The 25,413-nt window shown below is 38.0% G+C and overlaps 1 protein-coding gene across 1 annotated transcript; it reads left to right on the top strand.

Moving 5' to 3' along the window:
* Positions 1-23,303: 23,303 nt before the first annotated feature.
* On the top strand, positions 23,304-23,638 carry LOC133252067 (histone H4). Its single transcript, XM_061424804.1, has one exon. It carries the CDS (start codon positions 23,321-23,323, stop codon positions 23,630-23,632), a length of 312 nt encoding a protein of 103 aa, XP_061280788.1. The 5' UTR covers positions 23,304-23,320; the 3' UTR covers positions 23,633-23,638.
* The last annotated feature ends 1,775 nt before the right edge of the window (positions 23,639-25,413 follow it).

Below are 25,413 nucleotides of genomic sequence, written 5' to 3'. Positions count from 1 at the left end.
ATGCCCTCCTCCAGGGGATCTTCCTGACCCAGGGATCAAACCCAGCCCCCCCTACCCCCCACATTACAGGCAGATCCTTTACTATCTGAGCAACCAGGGAAGCCCTCTTAATTTGGATAGACATCTAAAATTTAATAGGACCAAAATGTAACTCTTGATATCTGTTCCTTTACCCAGACTGGCTTCTCTACACATCTTTCTCATCTCAGTACATGGCACCACGATTCACCAAGTACACAAGCCAAAAACCTAGGCATAATCCTTGATTTCTCCCTTTCAACTCTTTTTTCAGTCCTACCCAGCATATGGCTAGACAACAAGTCCTATCAACTCTACCCCAAATCCAAACATTTCTCACTCTACTCAGTGGAAAAACTCTTTGTCAATCCAATCATTCTCACACAACTAAACTCAAAGTGTTGGCCAAGCTATGATTCCATCTAAGTCCTAGAGTGCTGTTCCAAAGTTGCTGGCAAATTCAGTTCCTTGTGGTTACAGGATGAAAGCCCCTATTTTCTTGCAGACTGTTGACTAAGAACCATTCTCAGCTTCTAAACGCGGTCCCTTGTTCCTTCCCTGTGGTCCTTTAACACATGGTGGTTGCTCCATTTAGGCCCGTGGAGAATGTCTCTGTCTTTGCAAATTTCTGAGCTCCTCTGTCTATGACCTCTAAGTCCAATTTTGAAGGGCTTATGCACTTAGGTCAGATTTACCTTATTAATCACTGAATATTAAAATCAACTGATTTGAGATCTTAACTACATCTACAAAATCGCTTTATAGTATCTAGACTCATGATTGCTTAAACAACTGGAAGAAATTATACGTAGAGTAGGTGCCAGAAAACTTGCTGACCACTAGAATCCTGACTACCACGCACATCCTCCTCATCATTTAGGTTTCAGCCCAATGTCATCTCCTTCTCAACTCCTAAGTACCCTGACTAAATGAATTCTTGGGTACCCTAAGCACCCTGACTAAATGAATTCTCCCTCTCCGCCATTATTCTTTATACCATATCCTGTTTCATATTTTCTAATATAAAATAGACTCTAACATACATTAGCTCATGGTAGGCACTGAAGAAATATTTGATGTATTAATTAATAGATTAAAGTAAAATAGGTTAAGTCTGATTGTATTAAATGGAGTTCTGAGTAAGGAGCAGCAGAAGACTTAGTCCAACAAATACATAAAGTGTATTAAAGGATATTACATAGGCCATTGAACCTCTAAGTAATCTGGAGAACCCAGCTTGGAATATACTTTAAAAAAAAAAAAAAAAAAAACAGTACCTGCATCTCCCTGCTCAGCAGACTGCATCCCTGCTGTCCCCGGACACAGACAATGAAGCTTATAACTGATGCTCATAAAGGAATCTTCCCTAGACTCGCTTCTGTCTCTACTACCTCTGAAACATAGCAGTCTCTTTGCCATGTTTCCCACCATCATCAGAATGAAATGTTCACCACACCTCCATCACAGCCCTCATAACAGAAATCTCAACAAGGTACATTCAGTAAACAAAGGTGAGTCTAAACAACTGCACCCAACCATAAAAGAATTTGTCATACAACTTCTAACTTATTATTTTAGTGTATTTTCTATCTTTTCCACAAATAAACTGTATAGTTGAAATTATATATACAATTTCATACTTTACTCTTTACTTAGCAATTTATCACAAGCATTGTAAAAAATCACTGCATACCATAACCTTCCACTACAAGCTGGACATTGGAATCTTATACAATTTTGCTTTAATAAATAGGGCTATAACTTTTCTTAGCAAAGATCCCTAGAAATTACAATTAGAGATTGGTGTTAGTTGCTCAGTCGGGTCTGACTCTTTGTGACCCCATGGACTGTAGCCCACCACGCTCCTCTGTCCATGGGATTTTCCAGGCAAGAATACTGGAGTGGGTTGCCATTTCCTCCTCCAGGGAATTGAACCCACACCTCCTGTATCTCCTGCATTGGCAGGCAGATTCTTTACCATTAGTGCCACCTGAACATTTTATGTCTTTTTTAATATGTTGACAAACTACTAAAAAGTGTGGTTGCCAGTGTGTAAGAACACATTGTCCAATACATCTTTATCAACTTTATGCATCATAATTTTTAATACTTGCTAATTTGACAAGCAAAATAAAAATATGTCAAAATATTACCCGTTGTTATTATCCACCTGCACAATGAGAACAAGAACAGTATCTGATACAACTCATGTATCTCCAGTGTCTGGCTCAGTGGTTGGGCATATAACAGGTGTTCAATAAATATCTATAAATGGATATTTTTGAATGAACATCTTAATTTGCTGTTTTGGTTGTTATTCAGGTTCAACACTGTTTGCATGTATACTTTTGCACTTACTTTTCCTCTTATAAATGAACTTTTCATATTCTTCATCAATTACCTACTGGGATCTTAGTGGTAAAGCATCTGCCTGCCAATGCAGGAGATGCAGGAGGCATGGATTCGATTCCCTGGAGGAGGAAACAGCAACCCACTCCAGTATTCCAGTATTCTTGCCTGGAAAATTCCATGCACTGAGGAGCATGGTGGGCTACCGTCTATGGGGTCACAAAAAGTTGGACACAACTGAGAGACTGAGCATGCAGGATCTTAGTTTTTATGATTAAGATATGGCAGTTAGGAATATTCATGCACCAAGTCACATAAAATCAAGTTAGAAAACAAAAGACCATCAGATGCAAAGGTAGCTTTAAAGAAAAACAGTTTGAATGGCAGTCTTCAACATTCAACTGCTTAAGTCAATCCAAGTAAATAAAAATAAGTGACATGAAGGAAAACAATAATAATTAGTAAGGATAAAATGCTATTTGTAACTCTGTAATTTACAGAGAATATTTTATGCAAATTTGTTTGTTTGTTCAGTCACTAAGTCATTTTTAACTCTTTGCAACCCAATGGACAGCAGCACACCAGTCTCCTCTGTCCTTCACTGTCTCCTGGAGTTTGCTCAAATTCATGTCCATTTAGTCAGTGATGTTATCTAACCATCTCACTCTCTGCTGCCTTCTTCTCCTTTTGCCTTTAATCTTTCCCAGCATCAGAGTCTTTTCCAATGATTCAGCTCTCTACATCAAATGGCCAAAGTATTGGAGTTCAACTTCAGCATCAGTCCTTTCAATGGATATTCAGGGTTGATTTTCTTTCAGATTGACTGGTTTGATCTTGCAGTGCAAGGGACTCTCATGAGTCTTCTCCAGCACCACAGTTCAAAGGTATCAGTTCTTCAGTGCTTAGCCTTCTTTAAGTCCAAATCTCACATCCATACTTGACTACTAGAAAAACCATAGCTCTGACTATATGCATATAGAATACTTTAAAATGCATTGCATTCTAGGTCACAACATTCATGGTGAATGTTTCAAGCTGATTCCTTCACCTGCAGATGCTTTCTTGAGCCTATTGAAGGCACCTCTACTGGGCCCTTCTGACCTCAAACTCCATAATATGGATGACATATTCTGTTCCTTTGCTTGTTTGCATCTGTTTGTCTTGCTGTCACTCTCAGACTTTCACCATCTGAATCCCTTCACTCTCTTTTCAGCAAGACCAAAAACAGATCTATTCTTGCATGCTCTCTCTTGTGAGATCTACCTACACCATGGGAAACACTCCCAATTCCTTTATTATATTAAATTTTGGGGTAGAAGCTGACTTCCATCCTGCAATCATAGATGACATTAGTTTATCAGGTAAGAGTCAGGCAATCCCCTCAACTCTTGTTTCTCCCTTATTGTCTGAGATGCAGGTAGGGATTTTTTTCTCACAAAGAAATGTTTTCACAAAGCCCTTCTTACTCTTCTCTGACATCTTTCTACAATCTTAAACTGGCCCAAAGATCCAAGAGTCATGCGTATGCTTCTAGATACTTTTCTTTGTAACATCAGAATATGAGGATTTAACTCACATTCACTCTGGCATTGAAAATCAATTGTACTGATAACTTAGGAAAACTTGAGGCTGGAAAGATCATCTTCACACATTCAACTGAAACAGTATATGATCAGAAATGAACATAACTTTCTCTGATGAACTAAAAACCAGGCAAGCCCAAGCACAGAATACAATAGATAATTCTATGTACACTATATGGCACAGCTTCAAAAATTAAAAGGAGAAAGGCTAGGAGAAAAAGAAAGAGAAAGAGAAGAAGCAACAGCAAAATAAACATAGTCTGCCAGGAAATGTCAAAAGCATTCCTAAAGACATTTCTTTACAAGAAACAGCTTTGGACCAATCATTTGGCAGGTCATATGCAGTAGCAATTTCACAAGAATAGAGCAGTTGCCTCAAATCAGGCTTTTTTCTCTATGTGGTGAAAAAAAAGATAGAAACCCATTTTTCATCATAATTTCTAATTAAGCAAACCAAATTTAAATTCAGAGAGCCAAGGAACTGTTCATAGAGTCCAATAACTCAGCTTCCTGGGACACAAAGCAGAGTGGGGAAAAGTGGGAAATAGATCTAGAAGGATAAATAGAAGGTGACCAGCCCATTAATGAAGTTTGTGGAAAGTTTCTAATACAGCCAAGATCTTAGAACTGGACATCAGAATTTAGCATTTGCAACAGAAATATGTCACCTACTATGCCCCAGCTAGTATTAGAGTCAATATGTAATAATGTCAAGGGTAATCCAGACTTGATTTCTTGAACGGAAGTTAAAATGTTCAGTCAATCTGGAAAAAAAATATAGGCTCATTCATTGTGAAATGGTCACATTAATTCTATTTAATGATAGTGTACCGATTAAAGGATGGCACTTTTTAACAATCTAAGCAAGTTTAAGATTTACAATCTTAAAACAGTCCAACACTTGGACCATTTCACCTCATAGTAATGGGGCTAATCTAGCCTATGTAAAACCATGGAAACACACTAAGAGAAGAATTATTTTGCCTAAGGTTTCACATCTGTGGAAATCAAGAAAATATACAAAGCGAAGGCACATAAGAAAATGGACATCAGACCAATAATCTGAAAGCCAAGAAGGTGACAAAAGTCAAAGATAAGGAGAACACGTAAGTAATCCATCGTAAATGCCTCTAACAGACCTGGCTTTCCAGGGTTTCGAAGGAAAGGAAACTTTTGGCCAAAGTACAAATCTTTTAGAACTGAATTTATCTGCACAATTAAGAAAAAAGAGCACAAAAGAGAAGATGCCTGATGACTTTCCATTTCTTATGAGACTTGACTATACTTTGTAAAATTAGCTTCTGTTAGATTTACCAGTATTCATTCAATAAATTTACTTTTATTTGAGACAAAGTGAGTATATACTTTTTCTTACAACCAAACAACCAGTGTATCTAGGATATTGAATGACTGCTATTAGAATTTCTATCCCATCAAAATTTATAGGAAACATAAGTCAAAATAAATCATTGATATAAACATAAGATAAAATCCTAAAACTTTTGGAAGAAAACATGTGAGAAAATCTTTGTCATCTTGAGTGAGACAAAGATCTTTTAAATACAACAAAAATATAGTCCATTTAAAAAAAAAACAGATAAATCAGACTTCTAAATTAAAATATATGTATACCTATGGCTGATTCATGTTGTATTTGACAGAGAACAACAAAATTCTGTAAAGCAATTATCTTTCAATTAAAAAATAAATAATTAAAAAAAACCTTCTGCCCATCAAAATGCATCATTAAGAAAATGAAAAGGTAAGTCACAAATTGGAAGAAACTTTTCAAATTATATATCTGATAGAGGACTTGTATCCCAAATACATAAAGGATTTTTTTAATTCAATAACAAGAATGAAAACTCAATTAAAAATATTTGAATAGACACACCAAAAGAAATCTAAGAATGGTTAATAGGCACATGAAAATATGTTAAACATAATTAGCCTTTACAAAAATGCAAATAAAAATTACAGTGAGATATCACATCACATCCACTAGAATGTTATATCAGAAAGACAGATAATAACAAACATCATGAGCATGTAGAGAAACTGGAACTCTCCTCATACATAGAAAACCAAAAGTAGTTTCTTAAAATATTAAACATAAATTGGCCCACACAACTACACTCCTAGGAACCTACCCAAGAGAAATTAAAATATATATCAACACAAAGGTTATATTAAAATGTTCATATCAGCATTATTTAGAGTAGCCCCATTACCATGAGGTGAAATGGTCCAGGTGTTAGACTGTTTTAAGACTGTAAATCTTAAATTTGCTTAGATTGTTAAAAAGTGCCATCCTTTAATCGGTACACTATCATTAAATAAAATTAACGTGACCATTTCACAATGAATGAGCCTATATTTTATTGGCGAACATTTTAACTCCCATTCAAGAAATCAAGTCTGGATTACCCTTGCCATTATAACATATTACACATTGACTCTAATACTAGCTGGGGCATAGTAGGTAACATATTTCTGTTGCAAATGTTAAATTCAGAGACTCTGTGGGAGAGGGAGAGGGTGGGATGATTTGGGAGAATGGCATTGAAACATGTAAATATCATATATGAAACAAGTCGCCAGTCCAGGTTCGATGAACGATACTGGATGCTTGGGGCTGGTGCCCTGGGACAACCCAGAGGGATGGTATGGGGAGGGAGGAGGGAGGAGGGTTCAGGATGGGGAACACGTGTATACCTGTGGTGGATTCATGTTGATATATGGCAAAACCAATACAATATTGTAAAGTTTAAAGATAAAAATAAATAAATAAAATAAAATAAAAATAAAAAATCTAGGACATGGAAAAAAGAAAACAAAAAACTAAGATCATGGCATCTGGACCCATCACTTTATGGCAAATAGATGGGGAAAAATGGAAACAGTGACAGATTTTTTTTTCTCAGGTTCCAAAATCACTGTGGATGGTGCCTGCAGCCATGAAATTAAAAGACACTTGCGAAACTCCAAAAAAAAAAAAAGCATTATTCATAATAGTCAAAAAGTGGTAAACTTCCAAATATCCATCAGTGGAAAAACAAAATGTAACATATTCATACAATGCATTATTATTCAACAATAAGAAGAGACAAAAGTACTGACAAATGCCAAAACTGCGATGAATCTCAAACCATTACGCTCAGTATAAAAAACTAGATGCAAAATATTTTATCATAAATATAAATCATATTTATATGCCATTTCTATTAAAGGAAATCTGTAGACAGAAAGTGTATCAGGGACTACCTAGAACTGATGACAAAAGTGGAGATTCACTGCAAACAGGCTTGAGGGATCAGTTGCGCATGATGGAATGATCTACAACTGGACTGTAGTGATTGTTTGCACAACTATGTATATTGACCAGAATAACTTGAACTGCACATTTAAAAATATGTGAATTTGATATGTAAATTACACATCAATCAAGCAGTTTTTCTTAATTGACCACTTATACTCAACATGGGGTTTCCCACGGGGCACTAGTGGTAAAGAACCTGCCTGCCAGTGCAGGAGACATAAGAGATGTGGGTTTGATCCTAGGCTGGGAAGATTCCCCTGGAGGAGGGCATGGCAACCCACTCCAGTATTCTTGCCAGGAGAATCCCATGGACAGAGGAGCCTGGTGAGTTACAGTTCATGGAGTCACAAAGAGTCAGACATGACTGAGCAACTGAGCATGCGTAATGAGCACTCTACATAGTACTGAAAATCCTAGCCAGAACGCTTACTCGAGACATAAAGAAAAGGAAAAGTTAAATTGACTGTGTTTGTAGATGACATGATCTAACCTATAGAAAATCAGAAAGATTCAACCAAGAAAGTGTTAGAAGCAATAAATTAATTCAGTAAAATTGGAGAACACAAAATAAACACACACAAAAATAGTTATGGTTCTATACACTAACAAGAAATTGCTGAAAAAGAAATTTAAAAAGCAATTACATTTACAATAGCATCATAACAAAATACTTAGGAATAAATTTAACCAAGGAAGAGAATGACCTGTACATTGAAAACTACAAGAACTGAGGGTGGCGGGGCAGGGGGGTGGGGGGTGGGGTGGGGGATGAGGCACTATTAATAAATTAAAATAATAAATAAGAAAGATAGTCTATGTTTTTTATTTGGAAAAACTAATACTGCAGAAAATCTTCATACTACCCAAAGTGACCCACAATTAAACACAAACTCTATCAACTTTTCAATGGCATTTTCATAGAAATGCCATTTGGTATTTCTGTGGAGTGCTCATGGTCCATGCTCAATTGCTCAGTCACGTCTGACTCTTTGTGACCCCATGAACTGAACTCATCAGGCTCCTCTGTCCATGGGATTCTCCAGGCAAGAATACTGGCATGGGTTGCCATGCTCTCCTCCAGGGGAATCTTCCCAGCCCATGATCAAACCCACATCTCGTATGTCTCCTGCATTGGCAGTCAGGTTCTTTACCACTAGTGCCATATAGTGATATGCCATTTCACAAAAACGCCATCAAACTACCACACAATGGCACTCATCTCACACACTAGCAAAGAAATGCTCAAAATCCTCCAAGCCAGGCTTCAACAGTACGTGAACCGTGAATTTCCAGGTGTTCAAGCTGGATTTAGAAAAGGCAGAGGACCCAGAGATCAAATTGCCAACATCTGTTGGATCATAGAGAAAGCAAAAGAGTTCCAGAAAAACATCTTCTGCTTTATTGATTACACCAAAGCCTTTGACTGTGTGGATCACAACAAATTGTGGGAAATTCTTAAAGAGATGGGAATACCAGAGCACCTGACCTGCCTCCTGAAAAATCCGTATGCAGGTGAAGAAGCAATAGTTAGAATTGGACATGGAACAACGGACTGGTTCCAAATTGGGAAAGGAGTACATCAAGGCTGTATATTGTCACCCTGCTTATTTAACTTATATGCAGAGTACATCATGCAAAATGCTAGACTGGATGAAGCACAATCTGGAATCAAGATTGCCAGGAGAAATATCAATAACCTCAGAAATGCAGATGACACCACCCTTATGGCAGAAAGCAAAGAGGAACTGAAGGGCCTCTTGATGAATGTGAAAGAGGAAGGTAAAAAAGCTGGCATAAAACAACATTCAAAACACAAAGATCATGGCATCTGGTCCCATTACTTCATGGCAAATAGATGGAGAAACAATAGGAACAGTGACAGACTTTATCTTCTTGGGCTCCAAAATCACTGCAGACGGTGACTGTAGCCATGAAATTATGACACTTGCACCTTGGAAGAAAAGCTATGACCAACCTAAACAGCATATTAAAAAGCAGAGACATTACTTTGCCGACAAAGGTCCATGTAGTCAAAGATATAGTTTTTCTAGTAGTCATGTATGGATGTGAGAGTTGGACTATAAAGAAAGCTGAGCACTGAAGAACTGATGCTTTTGAACTGTGGTATTGGAGAAGACTCTTGAGAGTCCCTTGGACTGCAAGGAGATGCAACTAGTCCATCCTAAGGAAGATCAGTCCTGGGTGTTCCTTGAAAGGACTGATGCTGAAGCTGAAACTCCAATACTTTGGCCACCTGATGCGAAGAACTGACTTATTGGAAAAGACCCTGATGCTGGGAAAGATTGAAGGCAGGAGGAGAAGGGGGCAACAGAGGATGAGATGGTTGGATGGCATCACCGACTCGATGGACAAGAGTTTGACTAAACGCTGGGAGCTGGTGATGGACAGGGAGTCCGGGCATGCTGTAGTCCATGGGGTGACAAAGAGTAGGACATAACTGAGTGACTGAACTAACTGAATGTGACTGAACTGAACTGAACAATTTTGGTGCAGACATGGAGAAAAGGGAATCTTGTACACTGTTGGTGAGAATATAAATTGATGCAGCCATATGAAAAAAAGTATGGAGATTCTGCAAAAAAATAAAATTATCCTATGATCCAGCAATCCTACTTGTGGGTATATGTTCAAAGGAAATGAAATCACTCTCTCAAAAAGATATTTATACTCCTCTGCCCACTGAAGTGGAGAAGGCAATGGCACCCCACTCCAGTACTCTTGCCTGGAGGGTCCCATGGATGAAGGAGCATGGTAGGATGCAATCCATAGGGTCGCAAAGAGTCGGACACAACTGAGTGACTTCACTTTCACTTTTCTCTCTCATGCATTGGAGAAGGAAATGGCAACCCACTCCAGTATTCTTGCCTGGAGAATCCCAGGGACAGAGGAGCCTGGTGGGCTGCCGTCTATGGGGTCACACAGAGTCGGACATGACTGAAGCAACTTAGCAGCAGCAGCAGCAGTCCACTGAAGTATTATTTACTATAACCAACACATGGAAACAATCCAAGTGTTTATTAACAGATGAATGGGTAAAGAATATATGGTAAATGTACATAATATTAATATTCAGCCACAAGAAAAAAGGAAATTCTGCTATTTGCAACAACATGGATTGGGCATTACACTAAGTAAAATAAGCAAGAGAAAGAAGACAAATCTCTAGGATCTCAACTGTATGTAAAATCTGAAAAGCTGAACCCAAAACAAAAGGATAGAGTAGTAGTTACAAGGATATGTTGGTCAAAGGCTATAAACTTTTTATTATAAGATTAATAAATTCTGAGAACCTAATATACAGTGTGTTACCTATATTTAATATTTCATGTATACACGAAATTTGCTAAGAGAGTAGACAAGTGTTTTCACCACTGCTGCTAAGTCGCTTCAGTCGTGTCCGACTCTGTGCGACCCCATAGACAGCAGCCCACCAGGCTTCCCCGTCCCTGGGATTCTCCAGGCAAGAGTACTGGAGTGGGGTGCCATTGCCTTCTCCGTCTCACCACAACAACCAAAAAAAGGGAACTGTGAAATGGTGGATGTATGAGTTAATTTATTTGTGGTAATAATTATTTCACAATGTAAATGCACTTCATATCAGCATGTACATACATACAATTTTATGTCAATTATACATGAGAAAAGCTGGCAAAAAACTGACAATCAATAAAAGGAATCTACTTAAAACTCTTAATATTCGATATAAGCAATATTCTCCCTTTAACAATGTTTATTTGCTTAAATTTTGACTCCCTCAAATAAATCAACCAATAAAACCTGTCAAATGTACAATAAACATAGTCTTTTTCCCAAACAATAAAAAGTAACACAGAGTTAACTTCAAATCTCTTCAGATAATTTTACTGACTATCTGCCTTAAGTGTTTAAGCAGCCACATTGATTATACGATTACTGCAAAATTTAGAAGGAATTGACTGGCTAGAAAAAAAAAATACACACAAATTTGTAGACAAGCAGTTTACTCTTCATTCAAAAGTTGTAACTGAGTGTTAACAATGTTTTCTCCTTTCCATCAGTTCTTTACTTTTTATCTTATATATATCCAATGGAGGGCAGAAGATCCCTAACACTAAAATTCACATGGTTTAAATAATTTTTTTTATCAATATGACTGATCCCTAATGAAAGTGAAGACAGTAATCTTTTGATTCTGATTCATGGTATAAGAAGACAGTACTTAGCCTCTAGATGATGAATACAGTTAACATGAAAAAGATAAGGCAAACCACAAAAAAAGATGGGACATATACATAAAAGAGTTTAGAAACAAGGCAGAGATGTGTCTGTCTTAAATCATGTCCACTGAATCTCAGGAACTGGGCTTTAATGCCCTCTTCTCTTCAACTTTGGAGCCCAGTACTCTTTGGCACTTTGCTTCAAATTACCACTTCCAGAGTGACTTCAAGAACTGCACGTCTTCAGCTGGTGGCCCAACATTCACTCGCATTTACACAGTGAGGTACAAGCTCATCCAGGACCTCAATCATTGACTGAAATTAATTCCCAGTCCCTCCCCAGGCATATACCACCAGAAGCTAAAACAGAAGTCAACAACCTGAATGAGAAATCAAAATCAGGATTAGAATAAAAAAGTACTTCAGTATATGTCAGATAACTGCAACAATTCATTAAACGTGCAAAAGGGAAACTAATGCTAGGGAATTAAACAAAATATTTAAAACCAAAATTGTACTCAAAATACTTGTATGAGTGAGTGAAAGCTGCTCAGTCATGTCTGAGTGGAGCTTGACATGGGCTCCTCTGTCCATGGAATTCTCCATGTAAGAATTCAGGAGTGGGTTGCTATTTCCTTCTCCAGGGGATCTTTCTGACCCAGGGATTGAACCTGGGTCTCCTGCATTACGGATGGACTCTTTACCAACTGAGCCACCAGGATACAACAAAATACTTGTATATGAATGTTCATGGTAGCAGTATTCTCAATAGCCAAAAGGTAGAAACAACCCAAATGGTCACCAGCAGATGAGTCAGTGATGGTATATACATGCAATGGAATTCAATACATGCTGCAACATGGATGAATCTTGAAAACATTTTTGCTCAGTGAAAGAAACCAGACACAAAAGGTAATATTCTATATGATTTAATTTATATAAAATACCCAGAATAGGTTAATCCATAGAGACAAAGTAAATCGGTGCCAGGAGCTGGGGGGAAGGGGAAATAAAGAATAACTACTTAATGGGAATGAGGATTCACTTGGGGTGATGAAAATGTCTTGAACTAGACAGAGACGGTGGCCGCACAAGGTTATGAATGTACCAAGTGCAAATGACTCATCACTTTAATAGGACTCCTTTATGTTATGTGAATTTCACCTCAATTTAAAGGCAAAACAAAACGCTGATTGTAGCCATTTCTTTCTGAAACCAAAGGTATCATTCACAGTGCAAAACTAAGACTACCTTCCCTTCCCTTCCCTTCCTTTTATAGAGGTGGCTGATAGAGGAAAAAAGGAATTTAAAGTCTCTGTAACTTCTTCAATATAGACAACAGTTTGGCACATTGATAAGAAATCACTCTGAAGTATAGTTGGACATGGAAGAAGCTGAGTATCAGATAGAGCAGTAAATTACGACTTGTAACAATCAGAGAAGGATTTGGTGGGGAGAGGGAAAACAGCTCACTGCTAAAAGACCCCAAGACCATGGACAAAGGTGGCCAGTGAGAAAGTTTTGATGTGCGTATGACCAAATAACATTGAAGATCAAGGATGTCTAACATCCAAATGCATTGTATAAGTACAATGGAGTTTACTTGGGCGGGGGGAGAAAAAATTATTGATTTGCTGAATTGAGCACACACACAAAAAAAGAGTGAACAGATCAGATACTGGAAATGAGACCCAACAAGAATAAGAGTTTAAAGCCAGTATTAATGACCACTAAAACATGTAAATTACTCAAGAATTCCCAGAAATCCAGTTGCCACATTGGATCTCTACAACGTATGACAACATGCTCAAGGAAATTCTATCGATGGGGTCAGAGAATGGGACTGTGGGTTGGCGCCTGATTATAATTTGTTAACTGCTATGCACAAATGAGGTAGGTGTATCTTGTCCACCTATTCATTAAAGCTCTCTAATTAAACATATTAAAGAGCCATTACTCAGTCACTCCATTTCATTCCCTGGGTACGTATGCAAAGTTTCAAACTGAAATTGATATGCTAATAATCTTAAACCATGGATAATATTATGAGGAAAATAGGGGGGAATTTGTAGTCCCTTTAGTCTGGGTTTCTTAGAGTATAGTCTACTAAGGAACTACATTTGAAATATCCAAGATGCTTGAGACAGCTGCTAATCCCCAAGTCACACTCAGACCTAATCAGAATCTCTCTGGGAAGCCCCTAGAGACTCGTATTTTAACACTCTTTCTAGACAATTCTTACACTCACTAAAGTTTGAGAACCACCTCTTCAGCTCAGTGCTCTCCAAAGTAGTGGGTAATCTCCAGGTGTTTAGAATAATCTGCTGGGATTTTAACTTCCTCATTATTCATTTCGGAGAAGGCAATGGCACCCCACTCCAGTACTCCTGCCTGAAAAATCCCATGGATGGAGGAGCCTGATAGGCTGCAGTCCATGGGGTCGCTGAGGGTTGGGGTAGCTGAGGATTGGACACGACTGAGCGACTTCACTTTCACTTTTCACCTTCATGCATTGGAGAAGGAAATGGCAACCCACTCCAGTGTTCTTGCCTGAAGAATCCCAGGGATGGGGGAGCCTGGTGGGCTGCCGGCTATGGGGTCACACAGAGTTGGACACGACTGAAGTGACTTAGCAGCAGCAGCATTATTCATTTTTAATCTAAAAATTTGTCCATATTAATATTTTGTATGTGGGTTGGTCCCAACACAGCTGTGAAGTAACCTGCAGAAAGAATAAATTCTATACCAGAGAGTATTTAATGATCCTTCCCTCCCAGGTACAGCCTTTGTGGGAGACTGTAGCTGGTTACTTTATAATATCATTGTATTGTTACATTTACTAAAACAAAAATATTAAATAGTAGAATATATGTAATACTTGATAGCAATATAAGAAGTCACTAGAAAATTCTTTTCTACCACAACAGGTTCACTGGTTAACGCTCACCCTTCTTTATAGTCCACATCTCACATCCATACATGATTACTGGAAAAACCATAACTTTGACTAGATGGACTTTTAGTGGCAAAGTAATTCTCTGCTTTTTAATATGCTGCCTGAGTTTGCTATAGCTTTTCTTCCAAGGAGCATCTTTTAATTTCATGGCTACAGTCGTCTGCAGTGATTTTGGAGCCCAAGGAAAGAAAGTCTGCCACTGTTTCCATTGTTTCCCCATCTATGCCATGAAGTGATGGGACCAGATGTCATGATCTTAGTTTTTTGAATGTTGAGTTTTAAGCCAGCTTTTTCACTCTCCTCTTTCACCTTCATCAAGAGGCTCTTTAGTTCCTCTTTGCTTTCGGCTGTAAGGGTGGTATCATCTGCATATCTGAGGTTATTGATATTTCTCCCAGTAATCTTGATTCCAGCTTGTGCTTCATTAATTTAAAACTTGCAAAATTGGTAGATGATTTTTTATGAATTCCATGATAGATTAATGCAGCCAATGATAACATTTCTTTCTTCTTTTTCAATTTATCTTAGTGAGGTATCTTTGTCACTGAGGTATTTTATCACCTTTTAAAAGCAAGCTGTGAAATAAACTGACCTTAGATATAAACCTTCAAATAACTGGATCACAAAGTGTTAAACCAAGTTTTTCAAAAGGAATGAAACATACTCAATTACATTTCTACTAGTAATAATACTACTAGTATTTTAAGTAAAAGCAAAACTTGTTTTTAATTTTTGAATATCATTTATTTCATTTTACTTGTGCTTTAAATTTCCATTTGCATGTACTTTTTACAATGTATATTAACACATCATGAAATTGTAAAATAAATAAGCATAACATAATTTGGAGAAGCATACTTTAAAATACTTTACCGAAAAGAGGTGCCATTTGGAAAATGCAGAAGCAACTATTAACACTTCAGATGGTAACATTTTAGCTGGCATAGCTATTTTCTTGTTAAGCTAAAATTGGAAAAGAAAGAGGAAAAATTCCTTTTTCTAAGCCATTCAAAATAAAACCATCTTATTTATATTACAGTGACCTGGTCAAATTTTTGCTCATGCGATTTCATCGTGAGCCCTGTAACATACATTATATCTCATGTTTTCAGCATGTCTCTCACATAACAGTCCTTGAAATCTCCATGGCTGAGGAACTTGGTCCCACAAAACACTGACTTGCCTACTTCTGTTCTGTAGAGATAACAGTTTATTGGTGCTGTGATAATCACATGTGTGTGAATTCCTTTTCAAATCTATGGCTTCCAACAGTTTCAGGGAAGAAAGAAAAAATCCATAAGCTGTCCAAAAACCTTTTGATTTAGATCAAAGTCTCAAGAACTGTTGAGCCCAATTTAACTTTTTGTAGCACTGTATTTTCAGGTATCCAAGATACACTTTGAAAACAATGGTTTTACTTTGTTTCTCCCCAAACACCAATGTACATTTATAGCTACCTCTTTTACAAATCCTAAACTTTATCTCACTGTTTTTTTCCCCCTGTAGAGGCATGTGGAACTCTGAGTAGTATCTCTACCTATGTGCCTACCTATAAGATCTTAATCAGAAAAGTAGGTGTGAGCAGGCATAACGTAAACGGGAAAAAATACCACAAAGGGCACAACCCTATTTATTCTTTTGCACTGTTGCTAACGGAGTAGAACACAGACTCCCTGTCGTTTCTGCCGACACGAACATTGGTTCTTTGCTAGAACCAGTAGAAGGATTTGATAGGACAAACACAGGCTTGTGATTCACAGAATGGGTCTTTGAGATTTACATTCTGTCTTTGTCACATTTAGCTGTAACTTTATTCCGTGGTTCTTCATATATAAAGAAGGACTAAAAAAAAATCTAACATAAAATTAATGAAAGCAATATATGCCATAACCTATGGTAAGTGCCCTGGGCATACAGGGAGTCAAAAGGACCTTGTGAATTAAATGACCTGTTTCACTTAATTGCCCTATCGTTTGAACCATCCTCTAGCTACCACTATAGGCATTTTTGCAACAAATAATAACGTATCCCTGCAACTTCATCCAGTTCCAACAATCCTGGAAATACGATTAGTTTCTGAATACTCGCTGATCTGCTTTTGTTTGTTTGTTGTTGGGGTTTGCATAAAGAGGACAATAGTTGTGGAAATATTAAACCAATATATGGTCCATGACCCAGTAAATCATGTCCCATTACACTCCTTGGTCATTAGGCATTTGCCTTGAGTTTAACTGCATCAGGAAGGAGAGAGTGGGTTCAGAGAGGTTTTATCACTAGGAAGCTCTCCTCCAACAGAGCCAAGAACCAGAGTGGCAGAGATAAACTGAAAGGGGTAAGAGGTGCCGCACATAGAGCAAAAGGGGATGGCTTGCCAACTATTACTCCCTCAATTAGCAAGAGACAATGATATCAAAGCATGAGAGGATAAAGTTGAAATTGGACAGGCTTTGTCCCACTGACCATTAGAGAGTCTAACAGAAAATCATGTACCACAATATGAAACAACTGCAGCAACGCAGAAACTGTGTGGAGAACATTTAGGCAGAAGGCGATCAGAGGAAGCACCGCTCAGCTCAGTGGGTGCGAGTAGACTCCCTCCTACCTTCAGCTCCCACATTAGCATATAGAAGGGGGAAACTGTGGCATTAGAACTGTGAATGGAATGACGATTGCCGGCTTTAAATTGACTATTTATGTGCTTTAACCCTGAGGAGACTAAGAAACCTTCAGCTGGCATGCTTATGTTCCCCTAACCTCCCCCTTCATTGGAAGGACTGATGCTGAAGCTGAAACTCCAATACTTTGGCCACCTGATGCGAAGAGCTGACTCATTGGAAAAGACCCTGATGCTGAGAAAGATTGAAGGCAGGAGGAGAAGGGGATAACAGAGGATGAGATGGTTAGAGGGCATCACCGACTCAATGGACGTGGGTTTGAGTAAACTGGGAGTTGGTAACAGACAGGGAAGCCTGGCATGCTGTACTCCATGAGGCTGCAAAGAGTCAAGACACAACTGAGCAGCTGAACTGAACTGAATTGACCTCCCCATAAGTCTTCTACCTCAACTACCACCAAGCAAATAGGCCCTGGAAATCAAAATAGTTTAGAAAACATTAAATTGTCCTTTTTGCAAGTATGTGTCTGCTAGCGCAACTGTTTGTATGCACCAACACGAAGGGTCTGATTGTCACAAGACTCATATTCCCACCGAGTCAGAGATCTTCCTCACTCTCAAACTATGTTAATAATTTCAAGGATACATGCAATCAAGAAGCACAACTGAAGCAGGGAGACACCTCAGAACATCTCACGTACCTCCTGAGGTACATTCTTTATGGATTCTCTCTGGCTCAAACTAATAGATGAAGCCTCCCAGTGAGGTCTGTAGGTCTCTTCACATAGTGAGAAGTGTTTAAGTTATGAAATATTTTGAACCAAATCTTTACAGGCCCTTTGTGACAAAATATTTCCAAGAATCCATATCTCATAAATTAGAACACAGAAATGAGAAAACAAAGAGCAAAGATGACTAATAAGATATAAATATAGATATATAGATAGACACAAATCAAAAGAAAGCTTTAGTGTCTATATTAATATTTTACAAAGTAAATTTCAGGACCAAAAGTATCATGAATTTACCAAGGATTAAAAAAAAAGTTATTTCATAATGACAAAGGAGTTAACTCATTAAAAAATATAACAATTCTAAGAGTTCTGTACCTAACAATAGAGCTTAAAAATATGTAAAGCAAAATCTGACAGAACTGTAAGGAAATATAAAAATAGTCAAATCTGTAGTTAGAGTCAGAGATTTCAATACCTATCTCTCAATAATGCATACAAAAGTAGACAGAAAATCAGTTAGGATATCATTATGGATTAGACTGTGTCCCCACCAAAATTCGTATGTTGAATTCCTAACCCTTAGTATCTCAGAAGGTGACCTTAGAAATAGAAATTACAGATATTTGATTAACAGATACAAACTGCTATATATAAAATAGATAAACAGCAAGAATTTACTGTATAGCACAGGGATTTATACTCATTATCTTGAAACAATCTATAATGGAACAAAATCTTCAAAAAGAATGAATCATTATACTGCATACCAGAAACTAGCACAATCAACTATGCTTTGATATTTTTAAAAAACAAAAAAGGAATTTTTTTAAAAAAGTAAAAGTATCATGTTCTGACCATGATAGAATTAAATTAAAAATCAATAAAAGTCATTACTCTTTCATTTTCTCTTTTGACACATAAACTGATTATGTTTCAGTACTTTATACATACAGTGTGGAATGTGGTGTGCAGATGATCCCTTTATAGATTTAAAACTGTGGATTTATAACAAAGAATTTGGGTCTTCCATATTAATCCAAATAGGATATAGGCAAAAGCCTTTGTAAAGTACATATAATGTCAACCAAAATACCTGGGACTAAATTAAACAAATAAGCAAGGGCCTATATACTTAAATGTGCATTATTGCCTTGTTTAAAACCACAAAAAATAGAAACAATGTAAATGTCAATATTAATTATTTTAGTAACAAAAGAGAAATGAACATGAAAAAGAAAATAAATCTGAATAAGAGTTAAGGTATTGATCATTCACCAGTGCTGTAGTAGAAATCCATCAATGGTTTACATTTTACTCCAAGAAATTCTGCATTAACTAGAAACTATTCTGAAGAGGAAAATTTTATAATCCAAAACCATAAATTTTTGGCAAAAGTACGAATTTAATAAAATATTTAGTAATCCCTTTAAGCCACACAACAGTAATAAAATCACTATCATTTTTCATAGAGATTCCAATTTACAAACTGATTTGTTGTAAATTACCTGATGAAAGTTTCAATATGTCCATAAAATAAACAGGATGAGGATCATGCTCAGTTTCCAGAGGAAGAAATCTAGGCACAGAGAGAAAGAGAAAACGTGAAAATTGGAGCTAGGAATCAGTTCTTCTAATGTTCAAACCATTTGATGACTCAAAAAGGTGTAATTTACAATGAACATTTTCTTTGATCTAGGAAATGAAGTTTTATATGTGAAAGTAGATCCTTTTATCAACACCTCTTATCACATAACTAAAAATATGTGAATAGAAAAACACTGTTCCAAATTACATTTGGAAAATTGAGTGAAATCTACATCGCTTATCACAATCCCAAAGTGAATGAGTTACTAATCTCAAAAAAAAAAAAAAAATCACAATGGCTGCTCCAAATGCAGGGCAAATGGCCCACTAATTTTCTCTCACATGTACCTAGTCAATTTTCTCTTCCATTTTTAAAGCCCCTGAATCCCATTACAGTGTAATCAATGTAATGAATTCAGAAATAAATAAAGGAGGCAGACTTTGCCTCACAGCAGATATTTGCATTACATCCATGAGAATTTACTGTTATTAAATTAGCTGCAGGAGGGCTTTTTTTATTGCTACCTAAATGCAGAGAAATAGTCAAAGCAAATAAAATTCCATTTTTAACAACCAAATATTATACTAAAAAAGGTCAAATATACCTGTTTCTACTATTACATGCATGCAAATTTTGACACAGAACAACCTTTAATTTTCAATTAAAAATGCCAATAATGTTTGCCCTACATCTTAACTATTCAGATCTCCCTACAAATAAAGAAGACATTAAAATTGCATAATACTGAACTTCATGTAATAAAGAAAATGATGACCTTAGTAGGCTTAATGGCATATCATTTGGTTTTTCTGCCAAGTTTATTGCCTATATTAATACCCTTATTAACCAAAACACCAGCCAAAAGCCAAAAAGTAAGCCATGCATTACAGTGAAAACAAAACTGAATTGTGGAGTCAGATGGAACTGATTTTGAATCCCAGCATAATCATTCACTAGCAAGGTGAATTTGAGTAGGTTACTTAACTTCATCTGTAAAACAGAGATAATGATAGCTATTTTTTATGGTCATACAACTTCAGAAGAGAATAAAACATGTGAGATGGCTTTTGCACATAATAAGTACTCAGTTACTATTTTTATTAAGCTGCCACCTCCTAAAACTAACATTTTACTTCTCATAGAACCATGGAGATACCAACGAAGAGTCTATTTGCTCTTGTACCCTTGGCTCTAAATATCTTGCTTTCCCTAATTCTCTGTATTAATTTTTTTTAATTTACTCATCCAACATATATTTATTAAATTCCAGCTATGTGTTGGGCACACATTTAATCATTGGGGCTACAATAGTAAGCAAACAAAAATCTTTGTTCTCATGGACAATATAAAAGGTGCACTAGAAAAATACGCAGTACGATAAATAGCAGTGAGGCTAAAGAATAAACACCGAATACGACAGGGGCAGAGGCCGCTGTGAGTGGGCATGCAATGTCGTGTGACCTACCTGGACTTCCACTGATAAACTGGCATTTGTGCAAAGATATATAGGAGGTGAAGGAAGAAGCTATATAAAGTGGTAATATTGTGGTTATATCGCAAAGGCAAAGCCAGTAAGATTTGATAGACTGGATCTAGGTTTTAAGAAGCGGAGAAAAATCAAGGATGACGTCAAGATTTTTTGCCTCAGCAACTAGAAGAATGCAGTTGCAGTTTACCAAGATGGGAAATATTAGGAAAGCAGAAGGTCTGGGGAAAAACAAACTCAGTTTGGATCACACTAACTGCAAGGAGATCAAACCAGTCCATTCTAAAGGAGACCAGCCCTGCGTGTTCTTTGGAGGGAATGATGCTAAAGCTGAAACTCCAGTACTTTGGCCACCTCACGCAAAGAGTTGACTCATTGGAAAAGACTCTGATGCTGGGAGGGATTAGGGGCAGGAGGAAAACCGGAACAACAGAGGATGAGATGGCTGGATGGCATCACCGATTCAATGGACATGAGTTTGAGTGAACTCCGGGAAATGGTGATGGACAGGGAGGCCTAGCGTTCTGCAATTCATGGGGTCACAAAGCGTTAGATGCAACTGAGTGACTGAACTGAACTGAACTTTGAAATAACTATCAGACATGTAAGTAGAAATTTCAAGTTGTCAATTAAATACATAAATCTGGAATTCAGAGAAAAGCCTATCCTGGAAGTGAATTTGGAAGCCAACAGACTGTTATCAACATATAATCCATGAGACTTGTGAAGATCTTTAGACTCATTCAGAATTGGATGTATATAGAAATTCTAAAAGGACCAAGGACTGGGACCTGAGCTCTCTATTATTCAGAAATCAGAGAATGAGAAGGGAAAAATAGCCAGCAAACATGACTAATAAGTAAAGGTTAGTGGCATAGAAAAAACACAATAAGCAACAGTGTCTAGGAAACCAACCAAGAAACAGTACGTGAAAGAGAAGGAAAGGGTCAACAGTGTCAAATGCTTTTGAAGGTGACATAGCAGGAGGACTGAGATTTGCCTGTTGGATTTAAAAATCTGGAATCGATTGGCACTTTAATAAGAGATGTTTCACTGGAGTTGTAGAAGCGAAACACAGAGGTAGAACTCATTAAAAGAAACTGAGCAGGAAGTATAGAGAAAGTTCTCAAAGACGTTTACAACAAAGATAAGGAGAAAAAGTGATGGGAGTAGGAAAATAAATAAGTCAGGAAGTTTTGTCATTGTTATCTTTAAGATAAGAGACGTTCCAGCATGTGAAATGGTGAAAAAAGAAATTCTAAGAGATGAGGGAATCTGATGATGTGGAAGAAAGAGAGGACAAGTCAGGACAACACTGACAAGGTCAGTGTTAAAACAATGACCTTGGGTAACAATGAAAAAGGGACGTGAGCTGGTGTGATGTAGATGGATAACAAGAGGTAGGAATATTCACTGGAAGATATATATGTGGGAGTGGAATCTTAAAGAAGTTCTCTCCTGATTGCTTCTAATTTCTCAGTAATATGGAAATCAAGATTAAGAGCTGAGACAGAACCATAACGGGTTTGAAAAAATAAAATAAGGTATGAAATAATAGTCTGTGAGACAGAGAATAAAATGGACTTCAGAATGGAGTAAGACCATCTGGCAGCGTTGAGAACCAGTGGAGACAAGTGATCACAAATTTAAAATAAAATCATGAACAGAAAAACAAAATATGCTATATTACACACAGCCTTAAAAAGGAATGAAATTCTGACATATGCACAACATAAATGCACCTTGAAAACATTGTGCTAATTGAAATAGTTCAGTTCAGTTCAGCTGCTCTTTGCATATCTGACTCTTTGCAACCCCATGGACTGCAGCACACCAGGCCTCCCTGTCCATCACCAACTCCCGGAGTTTACCCAAACTCATGTCCATTGAGTCAGTGCTGCCATCAACCATCTCATCTGTTGTCCCCTTCTCCTCCCACCTTCAATCTTTCCCAGCATCAGGGTCTTTTCCAGTGAGTCAGCTCTTTGCATCAGGTAGCCAATGTATTGGAGTTTCAACTTCAGCATCAGTCCTTCCAATGAATATTAAGGGATGATTTCCTTTAGGATTGACTGGTTGGATCTCCTTGCTGTCCGAGGGACTCTCAAGAGTCTTCTCCAATACCACTGTTCAAATGCATCCATTCTTTGGCACTCAGCTTTCTTTATAGTCCATCTCTCACATCCATACATGACCACTGAAAAAACCATAGCCTTGACTAAACAGATCTTTGTTGGCAAAGAAATGTCTCTGCTTTTTAATATAAATAGGTCTCAAAAGAATAAATACCATATGATTCTACTTATACTAGGTACCTAGATTACCTAGAGAGTAGAGTACCTATGAGAGCAGTCACAAGGTAGAACAGTGGTTTCTGGGCTTTCAGGGAACAAGAAATGAAAAGTTATTATTTAAAAGCTGTTGTCTGGAGTTGCTGTTGGTTTAGTTTTCGTGAAGCCATGTCTGGACGCGGCAAAGGCGGCAAAGGTCTGGGGAAAGGCGGCGCTAAGCGCCACCGTAAGGTTCTGCGCGACAACATCCAGGGCATCACTAAACCTGCTATCCGCCGCCTGGCTCGTCGTGGTGGTGTGAAGCGCATCTCCGGGCTCATCTACGAAGAGACCCGCGGGGTCCTGAAAGTGTTTCTGGAGAACGTGATCCGGGACGCGGTCACCTACACCGAGCATGCCAAGCGGAAGACGGTCACCGCTATGGACGTGGTCTACGCTCTCAAGCGCCAGGGCCGTACTCTCTACGGCTTTGGCGGTTAAGCTTTCCAGTTTGCTCTCAGGAGCTTGATTTCAACCAAAGGCCCTTTTCAGGGCCAAGAAAAAAAAAAGAAAAAGAAAAAATAAATAAATAAATAAAAGCTGTTGTCTGAAGTTATTGTTAGAGTACCAGTTTGGGGAAATGAAAAAGTCCTGGAGATTGGTGGTAGTGATGGTTGGAAAATAATGTGAATGCACTTAATGCCAGTGAATTGCATACTTCAAAATGGTTAGAATGGTAAGTTTTACACTACACGTGTTTTATCACAGGTCATTCGTCATTCATAAAACATAAAGCAAAATCAGACATCAGACTTGTGTATTTCTCTCTAGCCAGGTTCAGTTATATAGCCATAGAACACGGGGAGAGCTACGTGTAAGTAACATTGTTGTTTTACTTTTAAAGGTCAAGTAAAAAGTCATTATAAGGATAAATTGTGTAATTTAAGACCAAAAAGTAAGGAAATGAGGACACAAAGTGAGTTACAGGCACTAAAATTCTGGTGGAACCATACCTGATCAGATTGGAAGATTACCGGAGTTGAGATAATTTCAGAACATAAGCTGGGAAAAAAAAAAAAAAAAACAGGAGATGATTTTCAGGGAGAAAGGTGCTTGAAATTAAGATTATGGAAATATTAAATTATGTGTACTGACACAGCCTAAAACATGACGAGGGGAGTGAAAAATTTAGGGATTGCTGAGGACAAAAATCACTAGAGAAGGGTAGGTCAAGGAACTGTTGGGTCAGGGTTTTGGATGTAAAGATATCTGCAGACAGTGAAATGATCCAGAATTACAACAGTATTATTGTAAAGAGTGTCAGTAAGCCTAAAGCTCAAATCTTCCAAGAATAAAAGGTAGTGGGTGTGGGTGAAACAGATGGTGGCAACAGATGATTGCAATCAGGAAGAGTAGGGGGCAGTAATGCAGTCTGATGAAATACGATTTAAAGCTGAGTGTCTGCAAGGAGAAGCAGGGATGATTGGAATCCGCAAAGAGAACATAGACTCCATCTGCAGGTCCAGCAGTAGAAAATGCGTGAAAGAAAATACAGCTCCCGCGTGGGAGGGCTGCAGGGGAAGAAGTGCCCAGATCCAGGTAAAACACAGCGTCAGTGTCATGTTCAAGAAAGAGGTCAGTGATAAGGGCAGTTTGCAGTGACTGGTCTAGTCAGCCAAGGACACAAGGAGCAAAAGTGCAGTCTGACAAAATCAGATTTATTGACTTGATGCAGTGAAAAAAGGCACTCAGAGGAATCCTGGAACACCCCTTTCAACAAGAGGGAGGAGGAAAGCGTGCTCTGTAGGGCTGGGTTCCTGCTGAAGGATTCGGAGGAGGGACTGAGGGGAGCCAGGATCAGTGCTACATCCTTCCAGTTTCTCAGGTGGAATGCAGAGAAGCAAGCACTAACTGGGCTTCCCTGGTGGCTCAGCGGGTAAAGAATCTGCCTGCAATGCAGGAGACCCCGGGTTGATTCCTAGGTCGGGAAGATCCCCTGGAGAAGGGATAGGCTCCCCACTCCAGTATTCTTGGGCTTCCCTGGTGGCTCAGTGAGTAAAGAATCTGCCTGCAACACGGGAGACCTGGGTTTGATCCCTGGGTTGGGAAGATCCCCTGGAGAAGGGAAAGGCTACTCACACCAGTATTCTGGCCTGGAGAATCCCATGGACTGTATAGTTCACGGGGTCACAAAGAGTCAGACACAACTGAGCGACTCTCACTTCACTTCACTTCACGCATTAACTAGGGATCAGGGAATGTTATGAGGTGAGGGTGGCTGA

This window comes from Bos javanicus, chromosome 7, assembly GCF_032452875.1.
Source record: "Bos javanicus breed banteng chromosome 7, ARS-OSU_banteng_1.0, whole genome shotgun sequence".
NCBI lineage: Eukaryota > Metazoa > Chordata > Mammalia > Artiodactyla > Bovidae > Bos > Bos javanicus.
Note: the sequence above shows the minus strand (reverse complement) of the source record. Positions and strands in the feature narration are given on the sequence as shown.

What these genes read in the sequence shown, in the direction of transcription:
- LOC133252067 (XM_061424804.1), top strand. Translation starts at nt 23,321, where the DNA reads ATGTCTGGACGCGGCAAAGGCGGCAAAGGTCTGGGGAAAGGCGGCGCT.